Genomic DNA, 24,466 nt, shown 5'->3' on the forward strand with positions numbered 1-24,466 from the left:
TTACCTTCCTTAGGTACCTTGGTCAGAGCGGGAGAAGATGTTTTATCTCCCTTCTTTCTCTTCTTTTTGGTGCCGAGCTTACGCTTGTCCTCTAGCCACCGCTTATTATCCTCATCCATACTTTCATAATGGGAGGATTCTGAGGCAGAGGCGGTTTCCTCCCTGAGGATCCTCCTGACCTCCTCATCCAACTCATCATCCCTCGGGGCCTCAGCAGCAAGACTGGCATCCAGGACTGGGGCCTCCCCCGGTAGTCTGGGGCTCGCCCCACTCCCTCTCCTGTCTGCGCTTGTCTAGACGCCTCAGCTGGGCAGGCGTCTTTTTATTGCTTTTCTTCCCTGGCCCCTCAGCTCCCCCATCCCTGCTAGTCCCCTCCCCAGAATCGGCTCACGGCTTTCTCCCACCGGGGTCTCGACTGCATTAGCGAAGGAGCGAGGACAACGGCTGAATGGGTGACCTAACTCACCACCCAGGTGGCACCTAATCTCCACACAAGAGGCATTAAGATGGCCGACACCCCCACACAACGCACATTTCTGCACAGTGCAATTTGCACTGAAGTGTGTGGGGTCGCCGCACCTGTGACAGAGCTTCGGTTGCCCATGGTAGAAGACCAGGATACGATCCCTACCCAGGAAGGCAGATGGTGGAATGTGGGCAACCATACCACCTGAACGCTTAAGTTTTACCATAAACGTCCAGGCCCCTGACCAGATACCAAACTCGTCGCGGTTTTTCTTTGGCATCTCCACCACCTCTCCATACCGACCAAGCCACGTCATGATGTCATAACAAGAAAGCGACTCGGTACGAGTCATCACGGTCACTTTCTTGATTTGGTTTTGGCGAGACACTGCCTGAACGGCAAAGTCTCACCAGCCGGGCTTCGCCAATGGCCAAACAAAGCTGACATCAAACTCAGGCGTGGAATAGGGATGTATCAAGGCGTAGATGTCAATCCCCTTGAATCCCATCCTCAGCAGGAGCTCCACAACTTTAGACCTTGGAGGACATGCATCACTGCCCTTCCACCGAAGACGGACCACATTCCTACGCACACTGCCTGGCCCAGCTGTTGGGAGGGACCACACTGTATCCCCCCCTTTTTTCTCTCTGAAGGCCTCGAGGCCATGCCTCTCTATCCAGAAGGATAGATCAACCTCTCGAACCTCTACCATTAGTGATCTCTCCCCCTTTTTTAGAGCCTCCAGAAGGCGCCGTTGCAACATGCCATCCCCAAAGCCCGGAGACGCAGAGGAGGATGCCCTATTTGCCCCGGAGGTGACACTGGCATAACTCTGGACAGGCGTTGCCACCACTGGGGGGGCAACCGGTCCAGTGACTACATCAGCCCCAACAGCATCACCATTACCCACCTTCATCTCACCCTCCACCAAACCAGCAACCACAACACTAGACAATGAATTGGCCTCATTCACACCCACCAACTGGAGGCAACCTCACCCCTGGTCTTGTGTGTGCCCTCCACATCATCAGTCGGTAATTTCCGCTGTTTTGCATTTGTAGCGATGCACCGCTGATCTTTAGCTGTTGTGAGGCTCCGCTGATCTTTAGCATCAGGATCTTCCTGACCAGTGGCGCCAACACAAAATAACACTTTGGGAGGACTGAAACGCGCTTTCCCACAGTCCCCTCACACTGCCTCCTCAACTAAGTGATCAGCGGCAACAGCATTCAGAGGCGCCGAGGCTACCGGAGCTGCCCCCGACACCGTGCTGCTCCCCCCTTCCACTGAGGAGTGCACCACAGCATCGTGGCCTGACCGAACGCCCGCCGCCGGGCCGCCCTCACTGTCCAGCCTCTCGGCTGATGCACCTCCTGCTGCCTCCCCGCTTCTACAAGCAGAGACGGAGCTCTGCGCCTCACTACCACGCTGTGTAATCTCCCCGCGCCTTTGCACCGATCCACAGCAGAACCCAGGCTGGGCCGGGCAATGGGGCTTATACAGCGAGCTGACCCTGCAGCCGACTCAGCGGGTACAGGAAGGGAGGCGTATACATAGCTTACCGCTTCCTGCAGCTTTGGCTTGTTCTTCTTAGTCTTTTTGTGGCCCCCAGGTGCCTCTTCTGGTAGATCGTCACCAAGATGGAAGTTTTGGAGGCACACTGGGGACTCCAGAAGCTTTATTTCCACCATTAGCGCCCCTCCTTGGCCGCTGCTGTCACTGTCCTCACCAAAGCCGGCAGAACTGTCATGTCATTGTCGCCTGTCCTGTAGGGAGCTCGCTGCACGTGGCCTGCGGGTGACTTTGCAGGCTGCCAGGTGGGGCTTTCTGCTTGTCATCATCCACCTGGCTCTCAGGCTGCAGCCCCATCTGCCTTTGCTCTCTGTTATCAGCCATTTCTCTGAATCGGTCTTCATTAATTAGTTTTTCCTTTTGAATGGACCACTCTGCTCCCTGATGATGGCTTTCCTTCGTTCCAGCGCATTAATTTCACTTGTGAGCCTCTTTACCTCCGCCTGGAGTTTAGTCTTCCTCGGTTTGGAGGCACCTGCAGCTTTGGCGCTTGTGCAGCGCAGCTCCTCCCAGAGTTTCCTGACGAGCTTACTTGCATCTTCATACTCACGGAGGTGGCTCATGACCCAGGAGGCATAGGTGGACACAGACTCCTGGGGACTTTAAATCGCCCAACCTTCCTCAGTGAGGTCGGCCTCACCTCCGTGAGCACTCAGCTTTCCTCCGGAAGGAACGCCATCATGCACGCTATGAGACTTACCCTCCATGCTGGAAGCCTTGCGGCTTCTCTGGGTCTCCACAAACCCAGGGGGAGTAGGAGCCACATTGCTGCGACTCCTGGTGGAGTTTCTCACCCCCTAGTCCTCCGATATTCAGGCCGGTTGCTTGTTTCTCCTGCCCACCTGCCGGCCTGGTTCGGGAAGCAGTAGCCTGAGATTTGGCTCCATCACTCATCCCAGGAAACCCACTCCCTCCCTGGGTAGGAGAGAGAGCAGATCCCCAGGTGGAGAGGAGTTAGTTCTCAGGAGCACACAGCAGGATCTGCAGCTACCACACCCACAATCACCACAGTGAGCAACAGCTGATCAGAGCTGCACTCACTATTCTGCTGGTGCACTCACTGTGTACATACATTACATTACTTATCCTGTACTGATCCGGAGTTACCTCCTGTATTATACTCCAGAGTTGCACTCACTATTCTGCTGGTGCAGTCACTGTGTACATACATTACATTACTGATCCTGTATTATACTCCAGAGCTGCACTCACTATTCTTCTTTTCCAGACATAAGAAGACTATTCCCATGTTTGTCCCGGAGTCGTCATCGAAGCTGCAGAAGTTCACCAGGTTTGTGCTGTCTCCTTCTCTTACATCAGATGATGTGCGGCTCGGGTGCTCGGCGTCTTTGTGATTTCTGTGAATTTTCTATGACCCCTTTCCCTCCATGTCTGTTGTGGTCTTCACCTTATTCCGGCACTAACCCCAAATTGATCCACGTTGCCCAATCCCTGTGCTGAGAAGCCGGGTATGTAACGTTCACATTCTACTGGGGGTCTCTGGATATGAAATCGGGGGTGACACAAACCATGAGCGTTCCCCACTGTATAGGTGTAAAATTGCTGTACCCCATAGATATTGGCTGCACCAGATCTATACCCCAGAAACAAATAGCTGCAAGGTGTGTACCCCACAAATGTATTCTGCAGGAGGACAGTATCCCAGTGTTATTCCCTGCACCCAGACTGTATCCTATAGGTATAAGCTGCATCATTGTAGAGTGTGCGGACTGTTGGGGGTTATAGCCCGCAGACATACAGGACTCAGACTGTAATTACATGTTTGTATCACCAGCGTAGTACCAGTACCATTGCCCCCCACAGGCCCCGCAGTGCGAGGGTCTCATTAATACCTCGCAGACGGCCTGTGTTATTCATCACCCAGCGCTTTTATCTTCTGCCTCCGGGAACGTTTCCTTCTTGTTGTTTCTATTATTGATCCTTCCATAAATGAAAAGTAATGTAATTATCAGGACCGGCAACAGAACAAGGGGGCACCATCGGGGGCCAGATGATGGCCTTCTACATCTGCTCCGCCACTTGTGAGACCACACAACAATTTAACTAAACCAGGGGAGACCCCCTACAGGGATGACTCCTTAAGAACCAAACTAGGGCTGTGATAAGGTGATGGCAGGTCCTAGGAACGGGCTAGTGGGAGTCAAAGTGAAGGTTCTCATCACCTCAAACTGAGCCCTTTGAGGGTCCTTCCCCCTCTGAAATACAGACATAAGAGCTGCCGAAGTACCTGAGTAATGTCAGGGGTTCTCGGATATTGCTTAGTACTTCTGTCATGTCACTCATTTCCAGATGTTCGCTAGTACCTTCATGATGTCACAGGTCCCCAGACATTGGATAGCACCTTAGTGATGTCACTCGTTCCCAGATTTTGGAATATTACCACCATGATGTCACAAGTTCCTATTCGTCTGATGGCACCTCAGTGATGTCACTGGTTTACAGAAGTTGCTTAGTACCCCCGTGATAACTCTGGTTCCCAGACATCAGATCCTTGACTACGTCACTGGATAGTACTTCAGTGATGTCACCAGTTTCCAGACACCCAAAGGTTAGCCTGTAATGTCACTGGTTCCCATGCGTCGGACGGCACCTCTGTGATGTCACTGGTTCCCATGTGTCGGACGGCACCTCTGTGATGTCACTGGTTCCCATGTGTCGGACGGCACCTCTGTGATGTCACTGGTTCCCATGTGTCGGACGGCACCTCTGTGATGTCGCTGGTTCCCGGGCAGCACTTCTGTGATGTCGCTGGTTCCCGGGCGGCTCCTCTGTGATGTCACTGGTTCCCGGGCGGCACCTCTGTGATGTCACTGGTTTCCATGTGTCGAACTGCACCTCTGTGATGTCACTGTTTCCCGGACTGCTCCTCTGTGATGTCACTGTTTCCCGGACTGCTCCTCTCTGATGTCACTGTTTCCCGGACTGCTCCTCTGTGATGTCACTGGTTCCCATGTGTCGGATGGCACCTCTGTGATGTCACTGGTTCCCATTTGTCGGACGGCACCTCTGTGATGTCGCTGGTTTCCATGTGTTGGACGGCACCTCTGTGATGTCGCTGGTTCCCATGTGTTGGACGGCACCTCTGTGATGTCGCTGGTTCCCATGTGTCGGACGGCACCTCTGTGCTGTCGCTGGTTCCCATGTGTCGGGTGGCACATCTGTGATGTCGCTGGTTCCCATGTGTCGGGTGGCACCTCTGTGATGTCACTGGTTCCCGGACGGCACCTCTGTGATGTCGCTGGTTCCCGGACGGCACCTCTGTGATGTCGCTGGTTCCCGGTCGGCACCTCTGTGATGTCGCTGGTTCCCGGGCGGCTCCTCTGTGATGTCGCTGGGTCCCGGGCGGCACCTCCGTGATGATGTCGCTGGGTCCCGGGCGGCACCTCCGTGATGATGTCGCTGGGTCCCGGGCGGCACCTCCGTGATGATGTCGCTGGGTCCCGGGCGGCACCTCCGTGATGATGTCGCTGGGTCCCGGGCGGCACCTCCGTGATGATGTCGCTGGGTCCCGGGCGGCACCTCCGTGATGATGTCGCTGGGTCCCGGGCGGCACCTCCGTGATGATGTCGCTGGGTCCCGGGCGGCACCTCCGTGATGATGTCGCTGGGTCCCGGGCGGCACCTCCGTGATGATGTCGCTGGGTCCCGGGCGGCACCTCCGTGATGATGTCGCTGGGTCCCGGGCGGCACCTCCGTGATGATGTCGCTGGGTCCCGGGCGGCACCTCCGTGATGATGTCGCTGGGTCCCGGGCGGCACCTCCGTGATGATGTCGCTGGGTCCTGGGCGGCACCTCCGTGATGATGTCGCTGGGTCCCGGGCGGCACCTCCGTGATGATGTCGCTGGGTCCCGGGCGGCACCTCCGTGATGATGTCGCTGGGTCCCGGGCGGCTCCTCTGTGATGTCTCTGGTTCCCGTTTGTCGGGCGGCACCTCTGTGATGTCGCTGGTTCCCGGGCGGCTCCTCTGTGATGTCGCTGGTTCCCGTTTGTCGGGCGGCTCCTCTGTGATGTCGCTGGTTCCCGGGCGGCTCCTCTGTGATGTCGCTGGTTCCCGGGCGGCTCCTCTGTGATGTCGCTGGTTCCCGGGCGGCTCCTCTGTGATGTCGCTGGTTCCCGGGCGGCTCCTCTGTGATGTCGCTGGTTCCCGGGCGGCTCCTCCGTGTTGTCGCTGGTTCCCGGGCGGCACCTCCGTGTTGTCGCTGGTTCCCGGGCGGCACCTCCGTGTTGTCGCTGGGTCCCGGGCGGCTCCTCTGTGTTGTCGCTGGGTCCCGGGCGGCTCCTCTGTGATGTCGCTGGTTCCCGGGCGGCTCCTCTGTGATGTCGCTGGTTCCCGGGCGGCTCCTCTGTGATGTCGCTGGTTCCCGGGCGGCTCCTCTGTGATGTCGCTGGTTCCCGGGCTGCTCCTCTGTGATGTCGCTGGTTCCCGTTTGTCGGGCGGCTCCTCTGTGATGTCGCTGGTTCCCGGGCGGCTCCTCTGTGATGTCGCTGGTTCCCGTTTGTCGGGCGGCTCCTCTGTGATGTCACTGGTTCCCGGGCGGCTCCTCTGTGTTGTCGCTGGTTCCCGGGCGGCTCCTCTGTGATGTCGCTGGTTCCCGTTTGTCGGGCGGCTCCTCTGTGATGTCGCTGGTTCCCGGCGGCTCCTCTGTGATGTCGCTGGTTCCCGGGCGGCTCCTCTGTGGTGTCGCTGGTTCCCGGGCAGCACTTCTGTGATGTCGCTGGTTCCCGGGCGGCTCCTCTGTGATGTCGCTGGTTCCCGTTTGTCGGGCGGCTCCTCTGTGATGTCACTGGTTCCCGTTTGTCGGGCGGCTCCTCTGTGATGTCACTGGTTCCCGGGCGGCTCCTCTGTGATGTCGCTGGTTCCCGTTTGTCGGGCGGCTCCTCTGTGATGTCGCTGGTTCCCGGGCGGCTCCTCTGTGATGTTGCTGGTTCCCGGGCGGCACCTCTGTGATGTTGCTGGTTCCCGGGCGGCACCTCTGTGATGTTGCTGGTTCCCGGGCGGCACCTCTGTGATGTTGCTGGTTCCCGGGCGGCTCCTCTGTGATGTCTCTGGTTCCCGTTTGTCGGGCGGCTCCTCTGTGATGTCGCTGGTTCCCGTTTGTCGGACGGCTCCTCTGTGATGTCGCTGGTTCCCGGGCGGCTCCTCTGTGATGTCTCTGGTACCCGTTTGTCGGGCGGCTCCTCTGTGATGTCGCTGGTTCCCGGGCGGCTCCTCTGTGATGTCGCTGGTTCCCGGGTGGCACCTCTGTGATGTTGCTGGTTCCCGGGCGGCTCCTCTGTGATGTCGCTGGTTCCCGTTTGTCGGACGGCTCCTCTGTGATGTCTCTGGTTCCTATATCTCCCAGGGTTTCCTTACTTTCTAATCCCTAATCAATTGATTGCCTCCTCTGTTGTATTTTCTTTAACACCTTGATGGCTGGCCAGCTTTAATCCCAGCGCTCCACCTCCTTATTAAACTATTTCCGTCACTATTTTAATTCCCGAGAGCTCCGCAGATGGGAATCTTCCTTATTTAGAAGAAAGTCTCAGATGACTAGAATGAAAAACTGCACTGACTCCTCTGTCGTGTGCGAGTGCACGACACCGAGCGCGGGATCCATCTCTTTATTACCAGGAGGGAGCGAGAAAAGACCTTTGTGGAGAGAGAAAACAGGACGGGGCCTTCATCATCTCCGTGCATTCACTGATCTCAAGGCGAAAGACACCTTGTGACACTCCTGAATAATACAGTACAGCGTGTTCTCCATATTCCACCCCCACGCTGTGGACTGGAGCTGACAGCCGGGCGAATGAATGCTGATTTATTATAAAAGGCCTGAGCACGGTATGAGGCGCAGAGGATATAGAAAGAGCTGCAAAACACTGCAAACTTTTAGGGGGAATTTTTTTATTTTCTTTATACAGAGAGTATACTGCACACTGATGATGAAAAATATGATATAAGATTTGAAAATGCACGCTGGTTTATAACTTTAATGTAAATTTACACGTTTTAGGCCAACTTTATATTGGAAGCAGTGCTTTTTTTAATATATGCATACATAAGCAAAGCATGATAAATATATATTATATGTATATATAAAAAAACAGCACTGCTTTTTTAATTTACATTAAAGTAATATAAATAGAGAGAGACGTATAAACTGTGTACAATCAGCTCCCTCTAGTGGTGACTGTAGGCAAGTAGAATTTTTACATTTTTCACTACATCTACCCTGGGGATTTGGAAAAAAAAGAGGTCCGATGACATAGGCTTTAAAGGGATTGTCTGGCTGATCAATTATTTTTTAATAAATAAAAGGTATTAAATAGGAGCATAAAAAGAAAAGAAGTAATCCTCCGATCCCTCGATTTTCATGTTCTGACGATTCTCAGACTCGCGACTTTTGTTCTGGTCCCTTTCAACCAATAGGAAATGCCTCTCAGCCAATCGCTGTCTGGGGCGTGTCACCACTGAGGCTTGTGATTGGCCACAGTGGTGACACATTTCCTGTGCGTCAAGAGGAAGCAGAAGTCAGCATGGATCCAGAGGGGTGTCAGAACAGGAACGGCGCGGGATCGGTGGAGGTATTGTTACTTCTTTTGTTTTTCTCTTTTTTTTCATAGCACTCTCACCCTTCTTGCAACAAAAATCGATCGGCCGACAAAACCTTTGATGTGATAATTCTTTGTGAAGAAGCCATGTGTGTCTTATATATTGCGGTATAGGGAACATTGTCACATTTTACTAGAAAACCGTACGGTGCAATGACAGACAGGTGGGTGCGAGGCGTGATCCTCATGTGCCTCCATGTTTTCCCTTTCTTTTTTAAGAGCTATTTCAGCAGTCTTCATAGATCAAGTCAAGAGGTATAAACCCATCATGTTTCCCTTTAACGGAGCTTTGTTCATCCTGAGATTCCTGGTTCATGAATGGAAAATCAATACTACAGTAAAGAGCTGTAATAGATGGTGACAACTCCTGCATTTACTGTACGGCCAACACTTGTAGTTGTCCAAGCCACAATAAGATCCGATGGCGGATAACCCTGCCTGTTGATGGTTTCCAGCAATGATTTCTTGGAGCAAAGTCATCATCTACAATGGTAGTTGACGAGTCTGTCCCTTTAGGTGATATAGATTTGCTATCAGGTTGACTCTTCCTCCAGCAGATGTATCCGCCCGCCTGACGCACGGATGCGCTGACTGCTTTATTACTGCTCGCTGACATCCCAGGGGGTCTTTTTGTAATACGGCAAATGAAGTCAGGACGGGAAGATGTTAAGAAGATTATCGGGAGCGTGGAGCGTGCCGAGCAGAGTCGTCTTGTGGTATTTAGGATGTGTGGGTGGACTTTGTAAAGGGCAGGCATGAAATCCCGCAGAGCAAAGCTCCTGATCTCAGGGAGCGGGAAATCTGACTGCGCACGTCGCGGACTCAGCTGGAGCTGTATTCATTCATTTACCAATCAGCACTCAATAAACCTGTCTGCGACAACCTTAAAAGAAAATTGCATATAATGGCTTCCAAACCTCTGCTTTTTCCCAGTCTCTGCCTGTCTTCAGGTGCATTGATATCAGTACGTACTCCTATGAAGTACTGATGATGGCAGGGATGGCTCAGCTCCGTGTCTCGCTAACTCTGGGGAGAAGCTTTTGCAGGAGATTGTTCTGAGAAGCACAAAATGCAGAGGAGAGGCAGCATTTCACCGCCATCATCTGTACTCCAAATCAGTGCATTCTGATATTGATGCAGCTGACAGCAGGCTAATAAACTGGGGAAAAGCTTTCCATGCGGGACAAACTCATAGAAAAACAAATGTCAAGTTTAATCACTCTTTAATGCACTGGACTATTTAGGAAAGAGCTGCAGACACAGGGAGAGGTCTGCTCTGGGTGACTTCTCCCTAGTGGATTGGTCTTGATTAACAGGTGTTTCCTTATATGCATATAGGGTAAAACTTGTCAATCAGAACCAGCGGTGTAACAAGAATCCAGATTGGGAGACGTCCAGCAAACTCTTCCTATCCCCCTGCATTTACTGTTCTTCCCCCTGTGTGGACAGTTCTTTCCCTGCCTGGACTCTTCCTCCTCCTGCCTGGATTTTTTTTTTCCTTCATGAACTCTTCTTCCTCCCTGGACTCATCTTACACCGGCCTGAATACTTTCTCTTGCCTGTGTTCTTCTTTCTTCCTACCTGAACTCCTCTTCTCCCCTTGCCTGGACTCTTCTTCTCCCTTCCCCAGGACTCTTCTTCTCCTTGCCCTGAGCTCTTCTTCCCCTCCTTGCCCTGAGCACTTCTTGCCCGGAGCTCTTCTTCCCCTCCTTGCCCGGAGCTCTTCTTCCCCTCCTTGCCCGGAGCTCTTCTTCCCCTCCTTGCCCGGAGCTCTTCTTCCCCTCCTTGCCCGGAGCTCTTCTTCCCCTCCTTGCCCGGAGCTCTTCTTCCCCTCCTTGCCCGGAGCTCTTCTTCCCCTCCTTGCCCGGAGCTCTTCTTCCCCTCCTTGCCCGGAGCTCTTCTTCCCCTCCTTGCCCGGAGCTCTTCTTCCCCTCCTTGCCCGGAGCTCTTCTTCCTCTCCGCCTTGCCCGGAGCTCTTCTTCCTCTCCGCCTTGCCCGGAGCTCTTCTTCCTCTCCGCCTTGCCCGGAGCTCTTCTTCCTCTCCGCCTTGCCCGGAGCTCTTCTTCCTCTCCGCCTTGCCCGGAGCTCTTCTTCCTCTCCGCCTTGCCCGGAGCTCTTCTTCCTCTCCGCCTTGCCCGGAGCTCTTCTTCCTCTCCGCCTTGCCCGGAGCTCTTCTTCCTCTCCGCCTTGCCCGGAGCTCTTCTTCCTCTCCGCCTTGCCCTGGGCTCTTCCTCTCCGCCTTGCCCTGGGCTCTTCCTCTCCGCCTTGCCCTGGGCTCTTCCTCTCCGCCTTGCCCTGGGCTCTTCCTCTCCGCCTTGCCCTGGGCTCTTCCTCTCCGCCTTGCCCTGGGCTCTTCCTCTCCGCCTTGCCCTGGGCTCTTCCTCTCCGCCTTGCCCTGGGCTCCTCCTCTCCGCCTTGCCCTGGGCTCTTCCTCTCCGCCTTGCCCTGGGCTCTTCCTCTCCGCCTTGCCCTGGGCTCTTCCTCTCCGCCTTGCCCTGGGCTCTTCTTCCTCGGACTCTTCTTCACCTCCTTGCCCAGAGCTCTTCTTCCCCTCCTTGCCCGGAGCTCTTCTTCCCCTCCTTGCCCGGAGCTCTTCTTCCCCTCCTTGCCCGGAGCTCTTCTTCCACTCCTTGCCCGGAGCTCTTCTTCCCCTCCTTGCCCGGAGCTCTTCTTCCCCTCCTTGCCCGGAGCTCTTCTTCCCCTCCTTGCCCGGAGCTCTCCTTGCCCGGAGCTCTTCTTCCCCTCTTTGCCCGGAGCTCTTCTTCCCCTCTTTGCCCGGAGCTCTTCGTCTCCTCTTTGCCCGGAGCTCTTCTTCCCCTCCTTGCCCGGAGCTCTTCTTCCCCTCCTTGCCCGGAGCTCTTCTTCCCCTCCTTGCCCGGAGCTCTTCTTCCCCTCCTTGCCCGGAGCTCTTCTTCCCCTCCTTGCCCGGAGCTCTTCTTCCCCTCCTTGCCCGGAGCTCTTCTTCCCCTCCTTGCCCGGAGCTCTTCTTCCCCTCCTTGCCCGGAGCTCTCCTTGCCCGGAGCTCTTCTTCCCCTCTTTGCCCGGAGCTCTTCTTCCCCTCTTTGCCCGGAGCTCTTCTTCCCCTCTTTGCCCGGAGCTCTTCGTCTCCTCTTTGCCCGGAGCTCTTCTTCCTCTCCGCCTTGCCCTGGGCTCTTCCTCTCCGCATTGCCCTGGGCTCTTCCTCTCCGCCTTGCCCTGGGCTCTTCCTCTCCGCCTTGCCCTGGGCTCTTCCTCTCCGCCTTGCCCTGGGCTCTTCCTCTCTGTCTGCCTTGCCCTGGGCTCTTCCTCTCTGTCTGCCTTGCCCTGGGCTCTTCCTCTCTGTCTGCCTTGCCCTGGGCTCTTCCTCTCTGCCTTGCCCTGGGCTCTTCCTCTCTGCCTTGCCCTGGGCTCTTCCTCTCTGCCTTGCCCTGGGCTCTTCCTCTCTGCCTTGCCCTGGGCTCTTCCTCTCTGCCTTGCCCTGGGCTCTTCCTCTCTGCCTTGCCCTGGGCTCTTCCTCTCTGCCTTGCCCTGGGCTCTTCCTCTCTGCCTTGCCCTGGGCTCTTCCTCTCTGCCTTGCCCTGGGCTCTTCCTCTCTGCCTTGCCCTGGGCTCTTCCTCTCTGCCTTGCCCTGGGCTCTTCCTCTCTGCCTTGCCCTGGGCTCTTCCTCTCTGCCTTGCCCTGGGCTCTTCCTCTCTGCCTTGCCCTGGGCTCTTCCTCTCTGCCTTGCCCTGGGCTCTTCCTCTCTGCCTTGCCCTGGGCTCTTCCTCTCTGCCTTGCCCTGGGCTCTTCCTCTCTGCCTTGCCCTGGGCTCTTCCTCTCTGCCTTGCCCTGGGCTCTTCCTCTCTGCCTTGCCCTGGGCTCTTCCTCTCTGCCTTGCCCTGGGCTCTTCCTCTCTGCCTTGCCCTGGGCTCTTCCTCTCTGCCTTGCCCTGGGCTCTTCCTCTCTGCCTTGCCCTGGGCTCTTCCTCTCCGCCTTGCCCTGGGCTCTTCTTCCTCGGACTCTTCTTCACCTACCGGGACTCCTTAGGCCACATTCACACGTGCAGTATTTGGTCAGTATCTTACATCAGTATTTGTAAGCTAAAACCTGGAGTGGAACAATCAGAGTAAAAGTATAATAGAAACACGTCTCCACTTCTGTATTTATCACCCACTCCTGGTTTTGGCTTACACAAACTGATGTAAAATACTGACCAAATACTGAACGTGTGAACGTGGCCTTAAGCTTGGAACTCAAATCAGGCATAGAGAAGCAGATGAAGAGACGCCCAGCAGACTTTTCCCTCCTTCCTGCCTGGTCAGGTCTTCCTCTGCTTGGACTCTTCTCACACTCCTTGGACTCTTCTTTCCAAGCCAACTCAAATTCACACCATGTTTTCTCTAAAACACCACAGTTTTCAAAGTAGCCACCGTCACACCAGTAAATTTCACAAGACCGGCCAAGTGGATAACAGACACCACCTCACTGGCGCCTCTTTCCTCCCTATGGGGAAGTGACAGGCGCTGGATAACCTCTGTAAGTCATTGATATTAACTCATTCCAAATATCTTCAAAACTGGGCAAAGTTCCCGCCGCTGCCACCTGCAGTCGGGGGGGAGACGACACCTCCAACTGCTTCTCCCTTGTGTCTTATCCAAGGCCACTTATTAGAGATGATATAAAGACAAGGTTAATAAGCTCGGAGGACCTCTCATTGGCCCCTAGAAATGTCTACACAAGACCTCTCAATTACTGCAGGTTTCTGGTGCTTCCGGGAGCTGCCGGCAAAGAGCAATGAAGCAGAAATCAGCAGCTGAGCCCCGCTGGGCTTATCTCACATTGTCTCGCTTTTTAACAAGCATCTGGTCAACGTTTTCTTGTCTCAGTGAGGAAATTGCTGAGCACGCCACACTTTGCAGAGCATTTAGCACCCAGCATGAAAACCATCAGCACAGGAAACACACCAAAGAATGGGAGCCAGAAAAGTTGTCATTAGTGTTATCTTACTCGTCGCCTTGTCCGCCAAGCTCAAGCGCTAATAACCGCCAGAAAGCGAGGCCGTAAAAAAAAAAATAAAATAAAGTTTATCTGTAAAATTCCACATCTTTTAAGATTTTTATTTGAAGCTCCCAGCAGCGAACGATAAAACAGATGTCGCGGTGTTTCACCGATCGTTTCCACCTACAGGTCAGGGAAACAAGGTTGGCATCGCGGGACACTACTGTTGTCCATGTGCTCACCAAGGGCATCCTCTAGATAGCCAGATCCACTTTTGAGCAGCTTATCTTTTTATAAGAAGTAGAGAAAACTTTGGTACTAGTGATCTCGAGTTACTTAATCTGTACTACGTTCTCTGCTAAAGCTGAATGAGAAATTCTGAATCCAGTACATTACGGATGACTGTGAGAGGAGGTGATTGTCTGATGCCACATTACTAAATCTGCAATTTTTAAAAAGCTTTGGATGTGAATGGGAGAAGAAAACATTATTCAACTGGAAATCAACATCTAGTTTCCCCACCCCTGTTTTTCCCACTTGCTCTTGATATACTGATCCTACTAATCCTACCTGATGTTGTTCATCCCCTACTGATCCTACCCAATTTAGCAGTCCTACTCCTGCTGTTTCTACCTGATCTAGTGGTTCCACCCCTGCAGTTCCTATCCAATGTGATGGTTCTACACCTGTTGTTCCTATCTGATTTAGGGATTCTGATCTAATTATTCCTATCTGATCTAGTGGTTCCGCCCCTGGTGTTCTTAAGTGATCTAGTGGTTCCATCCCCGCAGTTCCTATATGATGTAATGGTTCTGCCCCTGTTCTTTCCTGATTTAGGAATTCTGATCTAATTATTCTTATCTGATCTAGTGGTTCCGCCCATGCAGTTCCTACTCGATCTAGTGGCTCCACCTCTGCAGTTCCTACTCGATCTAGTGGCTCCACCTCTGCAGTTCCTACTCGATCTAGTGGCTCCACCTCTGCAGTTCCTACTCGATCTAGTGGCTCCACCTCTGCAGTTCCTACTCGATCTAGTGGCTCCACGTCTGCATTTCCTACTCGATCTAGTGGCTCCACCTCTGCAGTTCCTTCTCGATCTAGTGGTTCGACCTCTGCAGTTCCTACTCGATCTAGTAGTTCCACCCCTGCAGTTCCTAACTTATTTATGGGTTCAGCCCCTACCCCTTCCTTTTTTATCTAGTGGTTCCTCTTCTGCTGCTTCTACCTGATTTAGTGGTTATGATCGTGCTATTTTTACCTGATATAGTTATTCCACCCCTGCTGTTCCTACTCGATCTAGTTATTCCACCCCTGCTGTTCCTTCTCGATTTAGTTATTCCACCCCTGCTGTTCCTACTCGATCTAGTCATTCCGCCCCTGCTATTCCTACTCGATCTAGTTATTCCACCCCTGCTGTTCCTACTCGATCTAGTCATTCCGCCCCTGCTATTCCTACTCGATCTAGTCATCCCACCCCTGCTGTTCCTACCTGATGTAGGGGTTCTGCCCCTTCTCTTACTACCTGATCTAGGGGTTCTGTTCTCGCTACTTGATGTTTTGGGATCGGCCCCTGCTGATCCTACTTGATGTAGGAGTTCCTCCCCTGCTACTCCTACCAGATTGAGAGGTTCCACCCCTGCTGCTCCTATCTTATTGAGGTATTCTGCCTCTGCCACTCCTACCTGAACAAGGGGCCTCGGAGGAACCCATGAAAAGGTGAGGCGTCCCAGGAGAGGTGGCACATTTCCTGATGGCCATAGAATCCTTCAGGAAATTATCGGTTTCGGATGGTTTCTTGTGCTTGACGCCGGGATGCTTTATCTTTACACATACAATGGCACTTTCAGGGGGAGCAAAACTGAACGAGGACGGTGCTTGGAAAGGCAGAGGAGAAAGGAACATGACCTTGGAAAGGGGCCTGGTTAAGGAAAATGATTCTTCACACAAGTTCTGCATAGCGGCTACATACAGAGGATATAAATGATGATTAATCAGACAGTCCCAGCGACAGGCGTTGTATGCAATGACCGTCCATTCGATGACTGCCAGGTTACCAGTCACATCGCCCTGGGGGCACCATGGGTTCCCTCACCATCTTGTGTGCTCTCGTAATAATGAACGATATTACAGGGAAACTCCTGTGAAATTTCTTCATTCCAGCCTAACAGATTAAATCCCAGCGGGGGAGGCTCCGAGTGCCCGATACTTCAGTTTTCAGAATATTTTTCCATTTATGCTTCGAGCTGAATATGATATACCCACCAGCATTGAACTGAATCAGGTTTCTTTTTAATATAACGACTAGTAGTTTATTACGGCCTCTATTCTGTCAATTAGGGATGGATATCGTTCAGGCCGGCAAGTTGGTTCTCAGTGTCAGGGTGAGGCATGTAAAGCCATTGGTGTTCTCAGTCATAGCTCCCATAATTTGAGGTTCCCATAACTTGCATCCAATATATGTAATTCTGTTGTCGGGACAAGACCATTCTCACATTTGGATACCTCCATGGCAGCGAATCACATCCACTAATCACAATTTTGGAGGGATGTACCATGATCCCTCATCTTTATCAAATACCAGTTTTTCCCAGTGAGAAGCAATTATCCAAGTCCCCGGGGACAGGTCGTGTAATGCTAGATCAGGATCTAATACTATATTATTCCTGAGCTGTGATTATTTTTGTCAGGAGTTGGCACATCACACAATCAGCAATGACAAGGCTCAAATCCACCCATCAAACAAACGCGACCGGGACATGGCTCGCATTAATAGGTGGATTAGCGGGCTTAGCAGATGTAGGCTTCTCAATTAGCCAAAAATTTGCTGCTAATAAGCAATGGGATAATTATTTACGTCCAAGAACTGGAACCACAAATGGCGAGTGTCAAGGATTCCAGCGTGTGGTGTCATTACAGACCGTCCCCACGGGGAAAGACAGGGAACAAGTAACCGAGACACGTAGCAAGGGCCGACTGTGTATGACTGCAAACATCAGACCTATCTCCCGATATACGCTGAGCCTACAGAGATAGGCAATTGTATAGTTGGTAATACATGATACTAGGTTGGTTTATACTTGAGCTAAAGCATCCATCACAAATTGTCTTACATTTTTCTTGAAGAGTATTAGGAGTTCATGCTAAAACCAATGGGACTTATTATGAATCAGTGGAGTCCATGTCACACCCTTGGCAAAACTCAACAGGACCCATTATGAATCTGAATAGTCCAATTGTTGCCCATGGTAACAGTCTGAGGCCCATGACAAAACCCAACGAGACTCGGTATAAATCAGTAGAGTCCCTAAAAACGCTTGTGTAATGGCTCAGAGTCCATGACAAAGACCAATAGGACCTATTATGAATCAGTAGGGGTCACACCCGTGGTAAGTCTCGAAATCAGTGTCAAAACCTAATAGGACCCATTATAAATTTGAATAGTCCAATTTCCACCCCTGATAACAGTCCAGAGTCCATGCCAAAAACCAATGGGACCTTTTAGGAATCAGTAGAGTCCATGTGATGGACATGGTAACAATTCGTAGTTTGACAAAACCCACTTGTATGTGACCAACTGTGGCCACCTGTGACCATAAATGACCCATTAGTTTCTTGATAGACTTCACTGTCTATGGGTACACCAATCCAGTCCATATATCGGCCCACAGCAGAGTATTTCACACACACATTGTACTGAAATAAATTACCATTACGCAGCCGAAGTATCGTAAGATTTTACAGCCGTTGTCCTTTAGCACAAGCTAACAATCTGTCTACTCATTATATAAACTTAATGAAGCAATTAGCGGAAAAACGCTGCGATCCGATTATTACATTCCAGAACAAAAAATACATTTCAGTAATAGACGCTCCGGGGAAACGAGGACTAATCAGCAAATGTAATCATCTACCGTATATTCCGGCGTATAAGACGACTTTTGAAGACTGAAAAATCTTCTGTCTAGTCTGGGGTCGTCTTATACGCCGGTAATGCTTTTGAACTTTCAGAAATTGACATGCGGGGATACTCTGCGGGTGTTAATAAGCTGCCGTGGCCGTATCCCTGCCATGTCGGAGTTAATATAAGGTGGAGGGAGTTAAAATACGGCGGCGGTACGTCCAGACAGTCAGCGCTTCTGTGCTGAAACTGACACATCGCTGCGTATTCCCAGCTCCGGACACAGCGCAGGGCTTCTGTGCCGACAGCTTTCACTTGTCACAGAAGTGGTGCGCTGTGTCCGGAGCAGGGAAGTTCGCATCGCTTCTGTGACAATATATAAAAAGCCGGCAATTCAGCAGCGGCATAAGCCGGCACCCGACAATTTAGAATAGAAAGAATAGAGCTTCACACATAGATTAGATAGATAGAAACATGTCGGTCACATATATATGAAGTACAGTGACAGTATTGCTTACTGTACTTGTCATTTAGTGTAAAGGATTTATTAAAACAAATAATAGTGTTTTCATGCACTGTCTCTTTAAAAAAGCCGGCCGGCAATTCAGCATCTGTACCCGACAATTTATAACAGACAGAATAGAGCTTCACACATAGATTAGATAGATAGAAACATGTCAGTCACATATATAATAAGTACAGTGACAGTGTTGATTACTGTACTTGTCATTTAGTATTAAAATAAAGGATTTATTATTAAAAAAATTGGCGTGGGGTTCCCCTTAATTTTAGGCTCTAGCGGAGGTTAAGCAGACGACTGGGGCAGATGTTTGAAGCCTGGGAAGGGGGTAATACCCACAGAGCTTCCCAGGCTACTAATATCAGCCCCCAGCTGAATACCTAGTCTTTACTAGCTATTAAAATGGGGAACCCCCCCAAAAAAATGACGTGGGGTCCCCCCTAATTTAATAGCTAGCAAAGGCTAGGCAGACAGCTGGGGGCTGATATTAATAGCCCAGGAAGGGAGCCATGAATATTGGCCCCCTCCCAGGCTAGAAACACCAGCCGTCAGCCGCCCCAGAAATGGCGCATTCATAGGATGCGCCAATTCTGGCACTTAGCCTCGCTCTTCCACACTGCCCTGGTGCGGTGGCAGGGGGTAATAGGGCTGGGGTTGATGTCAGCTTATAATGCCAGCTGACATCAAGCCCAGGTTAGTAATGGAGAGGCGTCTATAAGACACCCCCATTACTAACCCCATAGTCAAAGTTAAAAAAAACACAAACACCCAGAATAAAGTCCTTTAATTGAAATAAAGACACAATCCTTTATTGTTCTAAATTAAACCATACTTACCATCACGCCCATTCCAGCTGAAGCCAACGATCTCCTGCAATAAAAGAAAAATAATAAACCAACCTCATCCTTACCTTTCCATGGTTCCCACGACAGCTCCAGCTCTGCTACATCGAGATGACAGGCTGGACCGCAGCAGAACGCCGCCATCCAGCCTGTCATCCCGCAGACACTGAGAAGCGCAGGCATGCTTGCGCTCCTCAGTGTCTCTCTGTGACGGCATCCAGATGAGCCGACAATGAACTCAGCTCACCTCCTGGACGTCCGTCACTGACAGCGTGGGAAACTTCTACTGCGCATGCGGGGAGCAGGAGAATTTTCCCACGCTGTCAGTGACGTGCATGAGGTGAGCCGAGTTCATTGGACATGATCTCGGCTCATCTGGATGCCGTCACAGTCAGACACTGAGGAGCACAAGCATGCCTGCGCTTCTCAGTGTCTGCCGCATGGCAAGCTGAACGGCAGCGTTCTGCTGCGGTCCAGCCTGTCATGTGAATGTAGCAGAGCTGGACCGGTCCTGGGAACCATGGAGAGGTAAGGATGAGGTTGCTTTATTATTTTACTTTTATTGCAGGAGATCGTTGGCTTCAGCTGGAATGGGCGTGATGGTAAGTATGGTTTAATTTAGAACATTAAAAAATTGTGTCTTTATTTCAATTAAAGGACTTTATTCTGGGTGTTGTGTTTTTTTTAATTACTTTACTAGAAATTCATGGCGGTCATGTCTAATATTGGCGTGACCCCATGAATTTCGGGCTTAGGGCCAGCTGATAATGCCAAGCTGGCCTTAACCCCTTTATTACCCAGTGAGCCACCGCACCAGGGCCCTGGATGAGTTGGGTACAGCGCCAGAAGATGGCGCTTCTATGAACGCGCCATTTTCCGGGGTGGCTGCGGACTGCAATTTGCAGCAGGGGGGGCCCAGAAAGCTTGGGCCTCCCTGCGCTGCAGATTCCAGCCCCCAGCTGCCTAGTTGTACCTGGCTGGACACAAAAATAGGGCGAAGCCCCACGTATTTTTTTTTTTTATTATTTCATGAAATAATTAAAAAAAAAAGGGCTTCCCTATATTGTTGTGTCCGGCCAGGTACAAATAGGCAGCTGGTGGTTGGGGGCAGCCCGTTCCTGCCTGCTGTACCTGGCTGGACACAAAAATATGGCGAAGCCCCACGTCAACATTTTTGGGAAAAATTAATTACAAAATTAATAATTTAGGGACTGCATCTTTATTAACCCCTGAATTGTCATTTAGTGTTAAAATAAAGGATTTTTTAAAAAGAAAATTGGCGTGGGATCCACCATCATTATAGTCTCTAGCGGAGGTTAAGCAGACGGCTGGGGCAGATGTTTGAAGTCTGGGAAGGGGGTAATACCCACGGAGCTTCCCAGGCTACTAATATCAGCCCCCAGCTGAATACCTAGCCTTTACTAGCTATTAGAATGGGGGACCCCCCCAAAAAATGACGTGGGGTCCCCCCTATTTTAATATGTTTATGAGTGACAGTTTTCCTGCTATATACCTGCATGTCATAAGAATTTAAATTAAAAAAGGACCATGTTAAATTCAAATCTGTTTTTTTTTAATTTTTACCGGTGTTTGGTATGCGTTGGAAAAGGGGTAGTCTTATACGGTGAATATATCCTAAACTCTATATTTTAACAGGAAAGTAGGGGGGTCGTCTTATACACCAGGTCGTCTTATACGCCGGAATATACGGTACCACTAATTCAGAAATATAGTTATCACTTACAAAAATAATCTTCAGAGTTTCTCTTTAACCCATTGCAAGAATGGCATTTGTCATGTTAAACTAGTGCTATCCAGGTACACAGAAGCTTACCCATCCATTCACACACAGCTTATAGGAAAGCATGGTATTGCCTGCCCTCATCACCCTCAGCAAGGTAAAACTGCTCTTAATGTCTAATACAACCCCTGGCAAAAATTATGGAATCACCGGGCTCGGAGGATGTTCATTCAGTTGTTTAATGTTGTTGAAAAAAAGCCAATCACAAACATGGCACAAAACTAAAGTCATTTCAAATGGCAACTTCAGGGCTTTAAGAAGCACTAAAAGAAATCAAGATTAAAAATGTGGTACTCAGTAAGGGTAATTTTTTTCTCAGACCAAGCAGAGGGAAAAAATTATGGAATCACTCAATTCTGAGGAAAAAAATTATGGAATCATGAAAAACAAACACACAAAAGAACACTCCAATACATCACTAGTATTTTGTTGCACCACCTCTGACTTTCATAACAGCTTGCAGTCTCTGAGGCATGGACTTAATGAGTGACAAACAGTACTCTTCATCAATCTGGCTCCAACTTTCTCTGATTGCTGTTGCCAGATCAGCTTTGCAGGTTGGAACCTTGTCATGGACCATTTTCTTCAACTTCCACCAAAGATTTTCAATTGGATTGAGATCCGGACTATTTGCAGGTCATGACATTGACCTTATGTGTCTTCTTTCAAGGAATGTTTTCACAGTTTTTGCTCTATGGCAGGATGCATTATCATCTTGAAAAATGATGTCATCACCCCCAAACATCCTTTCAATTGATGGGATAAGAAAACTGTCCAAAATATCAATGTAAACTTGGGCATTTATTGAAGATGTAATGACAGCCATCTTCCCAGTGCCTTTACCTGACATGCAGCCCCATATCATCAATGACTGTGGAAATTTGCATGTTCTCTTCATGCAGGCATCTTTATAAATCTCATTGGAACGGCACCAAACAAAAGTTCCAGCATCATCACGTTGCCCAATGCAGATTCGCGATTCATCACTGAATATGACTTTCATCCAGTCATCCACAGTCCACGATTGCTTTTCCTTAGCCCATTGTAACCTTGCTTTTTTCTGTTTAGGTGTTAATGATGGCTTATGTTTAGCTTTTCTATATGTAAATCCCATTTCCTTTAGGCGGTTTCTTACAGTTCGGTCACAGACATTGACTCCAGTTTCCTCCCATTATTTCCTCATTTGTTTTGTTGTGCATTTCCTGTTTTGGAGACATATTGCTTTAAGTTTCCGGTCTTGACGCTTTGATGTCTTCCTTGGTCTACCAGTATGTTTGCCTTTAACAACCTTCCCATGTTGTTTGCATTTGGTCCAGATTTTAGACACAGCTGACTGTGAACAACCAACATCTTTTGCAACATTGCGTGATGATTTACCTTCTTTTAAGAGTTTGATAATCCTCTCCTTTGTTTCAATTGACATCTCTCATGTTGGAGCCATGATTCATGTCAGTCCACTTTGTGCAACAGCTCTCCAAGGTGTGATCACTCTTTTTTAGATGCAGACTAACGAGCAGATCTAATTTGATGAGGGTGTTAGTTTTGGAAATGAAAATTTACAGGGTGATTCCATAATTTTTTTCCTCAGAATTGAGTGATTCGATTCCATAATTTTTTCCCTCTGCTTGGTCTGAAAAAAATTACCCTTACTGAGTACCACATTTTTAATCTTGATTTCTTTTAGTGTCTGTGATCTGTTTTTTTTCAACAACATTAAACAACTGAATGAACATCCTCCGAGCCCTGTGATTCCATCATTTGTGCCAGGGGTTGTATGTCCAGGAACTGTCCTGATTCTCCTGCTCTGTAATTTGCCATCCACTCTTTTTTTTAGTAGGTGGTGGTGGTGCTCTTCATTGTCATTCTGTCAGCACTGTAGGTTCTGGAACTTTCGCTTCCTCAGTTCACAGCGTCTATTGTCTCTACCATTATTTAATGGCTTTCTTGCCCTAAACTGAAAGCCTCTATCACTTTTATGCCTGTATACAATTTGATAGGAAAGCAGGAGCAGACAGACCAATACCTGCCCCACTTCCTGTAAAGAGACAAAGACCCTCGTCCACTTCCTGTAGAGAAGCAAAGACCCTCGTCCACTTCCTGTAGAGAAGCAAAGACCCTCGTCCACTTCCTGTAGAGAAGCAAAGACCCTCGTCCACTTCCTGTAGAGAAGCAAAGACCCTCGTCCACTTCCTGTAGAGAAGCAAAGACCCTCGTCCACTTCTTTTAGAGCAGGGATGTCAAACTCAAATACACAGACGGCCAAAATTAAAAGCTTGGACAAAGTCGCCGGCCAACCATGATATTTATTTAAGAAAATGTCTACAATTGAGGAAATTTTTCCTTATCGTTAAATATAATGATGAACTTTTTCATATGGAAACAAACTTAAAGAGGTTGTCCCATGAACAAAGTACATTGTAATTAATAGATCTAAGAATAAAATGTTGGAATAATATAATATGTTATGTAAGAGCAGTAAAAAGCATATGCCCCAATGGCCTAATTTAACAATTTAAAAACAAAGGATAAAAAAAAACTTGAATAATATAGATAAAGTATGATGCAAACAAATGTGCCCCCCGAACACAGTATGATGCCCATGCAATGAATTCCTCCACAGTACCCGCCAAACTCATAGTATGATGACCTTACTGTACCACCCCTCAACCTCCCCCACAAAGAATGGCGACCCTTTCACAGTATGATTCTCCAACTGTAATCCCCACATAGTCCTCTATACAGTATAATGGGCCCCATATAGTCCTCCATACAATATAACGGCCCCACATAGTCCTCCACACAGTATAATGGCCCCACAGTGCTCCATACAGAATAATGGACTCCACACAGTGAAATGGCCCCACAGTGCTCCATACAGAATAATAGGCCCCACATAGTCCTCCATACAGACTAATGGCCCCCCATAGTCCTCCATACAGTATAATGGGCCTTCATACATAGTCCTCCATACAGTATAATGGGCCCCACATAGTCCTCCATACAGACTAATGGCCCCCCATAGTCCTCCATACAGTATAATGGGCCTCCATACATAGTCCTCCATACAGTATAATGGGCCCCACATAGTCCTCCACACAGTATAATGGCCCCACATAGTCCTCCACACAGCATAATGGCCCCACATAGTCCTCCATACAGAATAATGGGCCCCGCATAGTCCTCCATACAGAATAATGGGCCCCGCATAGTCCTCCATACAGTATAATGGGCCCCACATAGTCCTCCATGCAGTATAATGGCCCCACATAGTCCTTCATACAGTATACAGGGCCCCACATAGTCCTCCATACAGAATAATGGGCCCCGCATAGTCCTCCATACAGAATAATGGGCCCCGCATAGTCCTCCATACAGAATAATGGGCCCCGCATAGTCCTCCATACAGAATAATGGGCCCCATAGTCCTCCATACAGTATAATGGGCCCCACATAGTCCTCCATACAGTATAATGGCCCCACATAGTCCTCCATACAGTATACAGGGCCCCACATAGTCCTCCATACAGAATAATGGGCCCCGCATAGTCCTCCATACAGAATAATGGGCCCCACAGTCCTCCATACAGAATAATGGGCCCCACATAGTCCTCCATACAGTATAATGGCCCCACATAGTCCTCCATACAGTATACAGGGCCCCACATAGTCCTCCATACAGTATACTGGGCCCTACATAGTCCTCCATACAGTATAATGGCCCCACATAGTCCTGCATACAGTATACTGGGCCCCACATAGTCCTCCATACAGTATAATGGGCACATTGAAAAAATAAATA

The 24,466-nt window shown here is 50.0% G+C and overlaps 1 protein-coding gene across 3 annotated transcripts in view; it reads left to right on the forward strand.

The window, feature by feature from the left end:
* B9D1 (B9 domain containing 1) overlaps positions 1-24,466 on the forward strand; it is a 49,051-nt gene that overhangs the window by 9,821 nt on the left and 14,764 nt on the right. For all 3 annotated transcript variants that reach the window (XR_012250768.1, XM_073648444.1, XM_073648443.1), the window contains exon 5: positions 3,267-3,329. Coding sequence is in view for 2 of the 3 variants with exons in the window: in XM_073648444.1 (XP_073504545.1) it covers positions 3,267-3,329 (63 nt within the window). In the remaining variant the exon portion in view is untranslated. The remainder of the gene's footprint in view (positions 1-3,266; positions 3,330-24,466) is intronic.

Source organism: Phyllobates terribilis, unplaced genomic scaffold, assembly GCF_046119375.1.
Source record: "Phyllobates terribilis strain yellow unplaced genomic scaffold, ASM4611937v1 Scaffold_9__5_contigs__length_417890890, whole genome shotgun sequence".
Lineage (NCBI taxonomy): Eukaryota > Metazoa > Chordata > Amphibia > Anura > Dendrobatidae > Phyllobates > Phyllobates terribilis.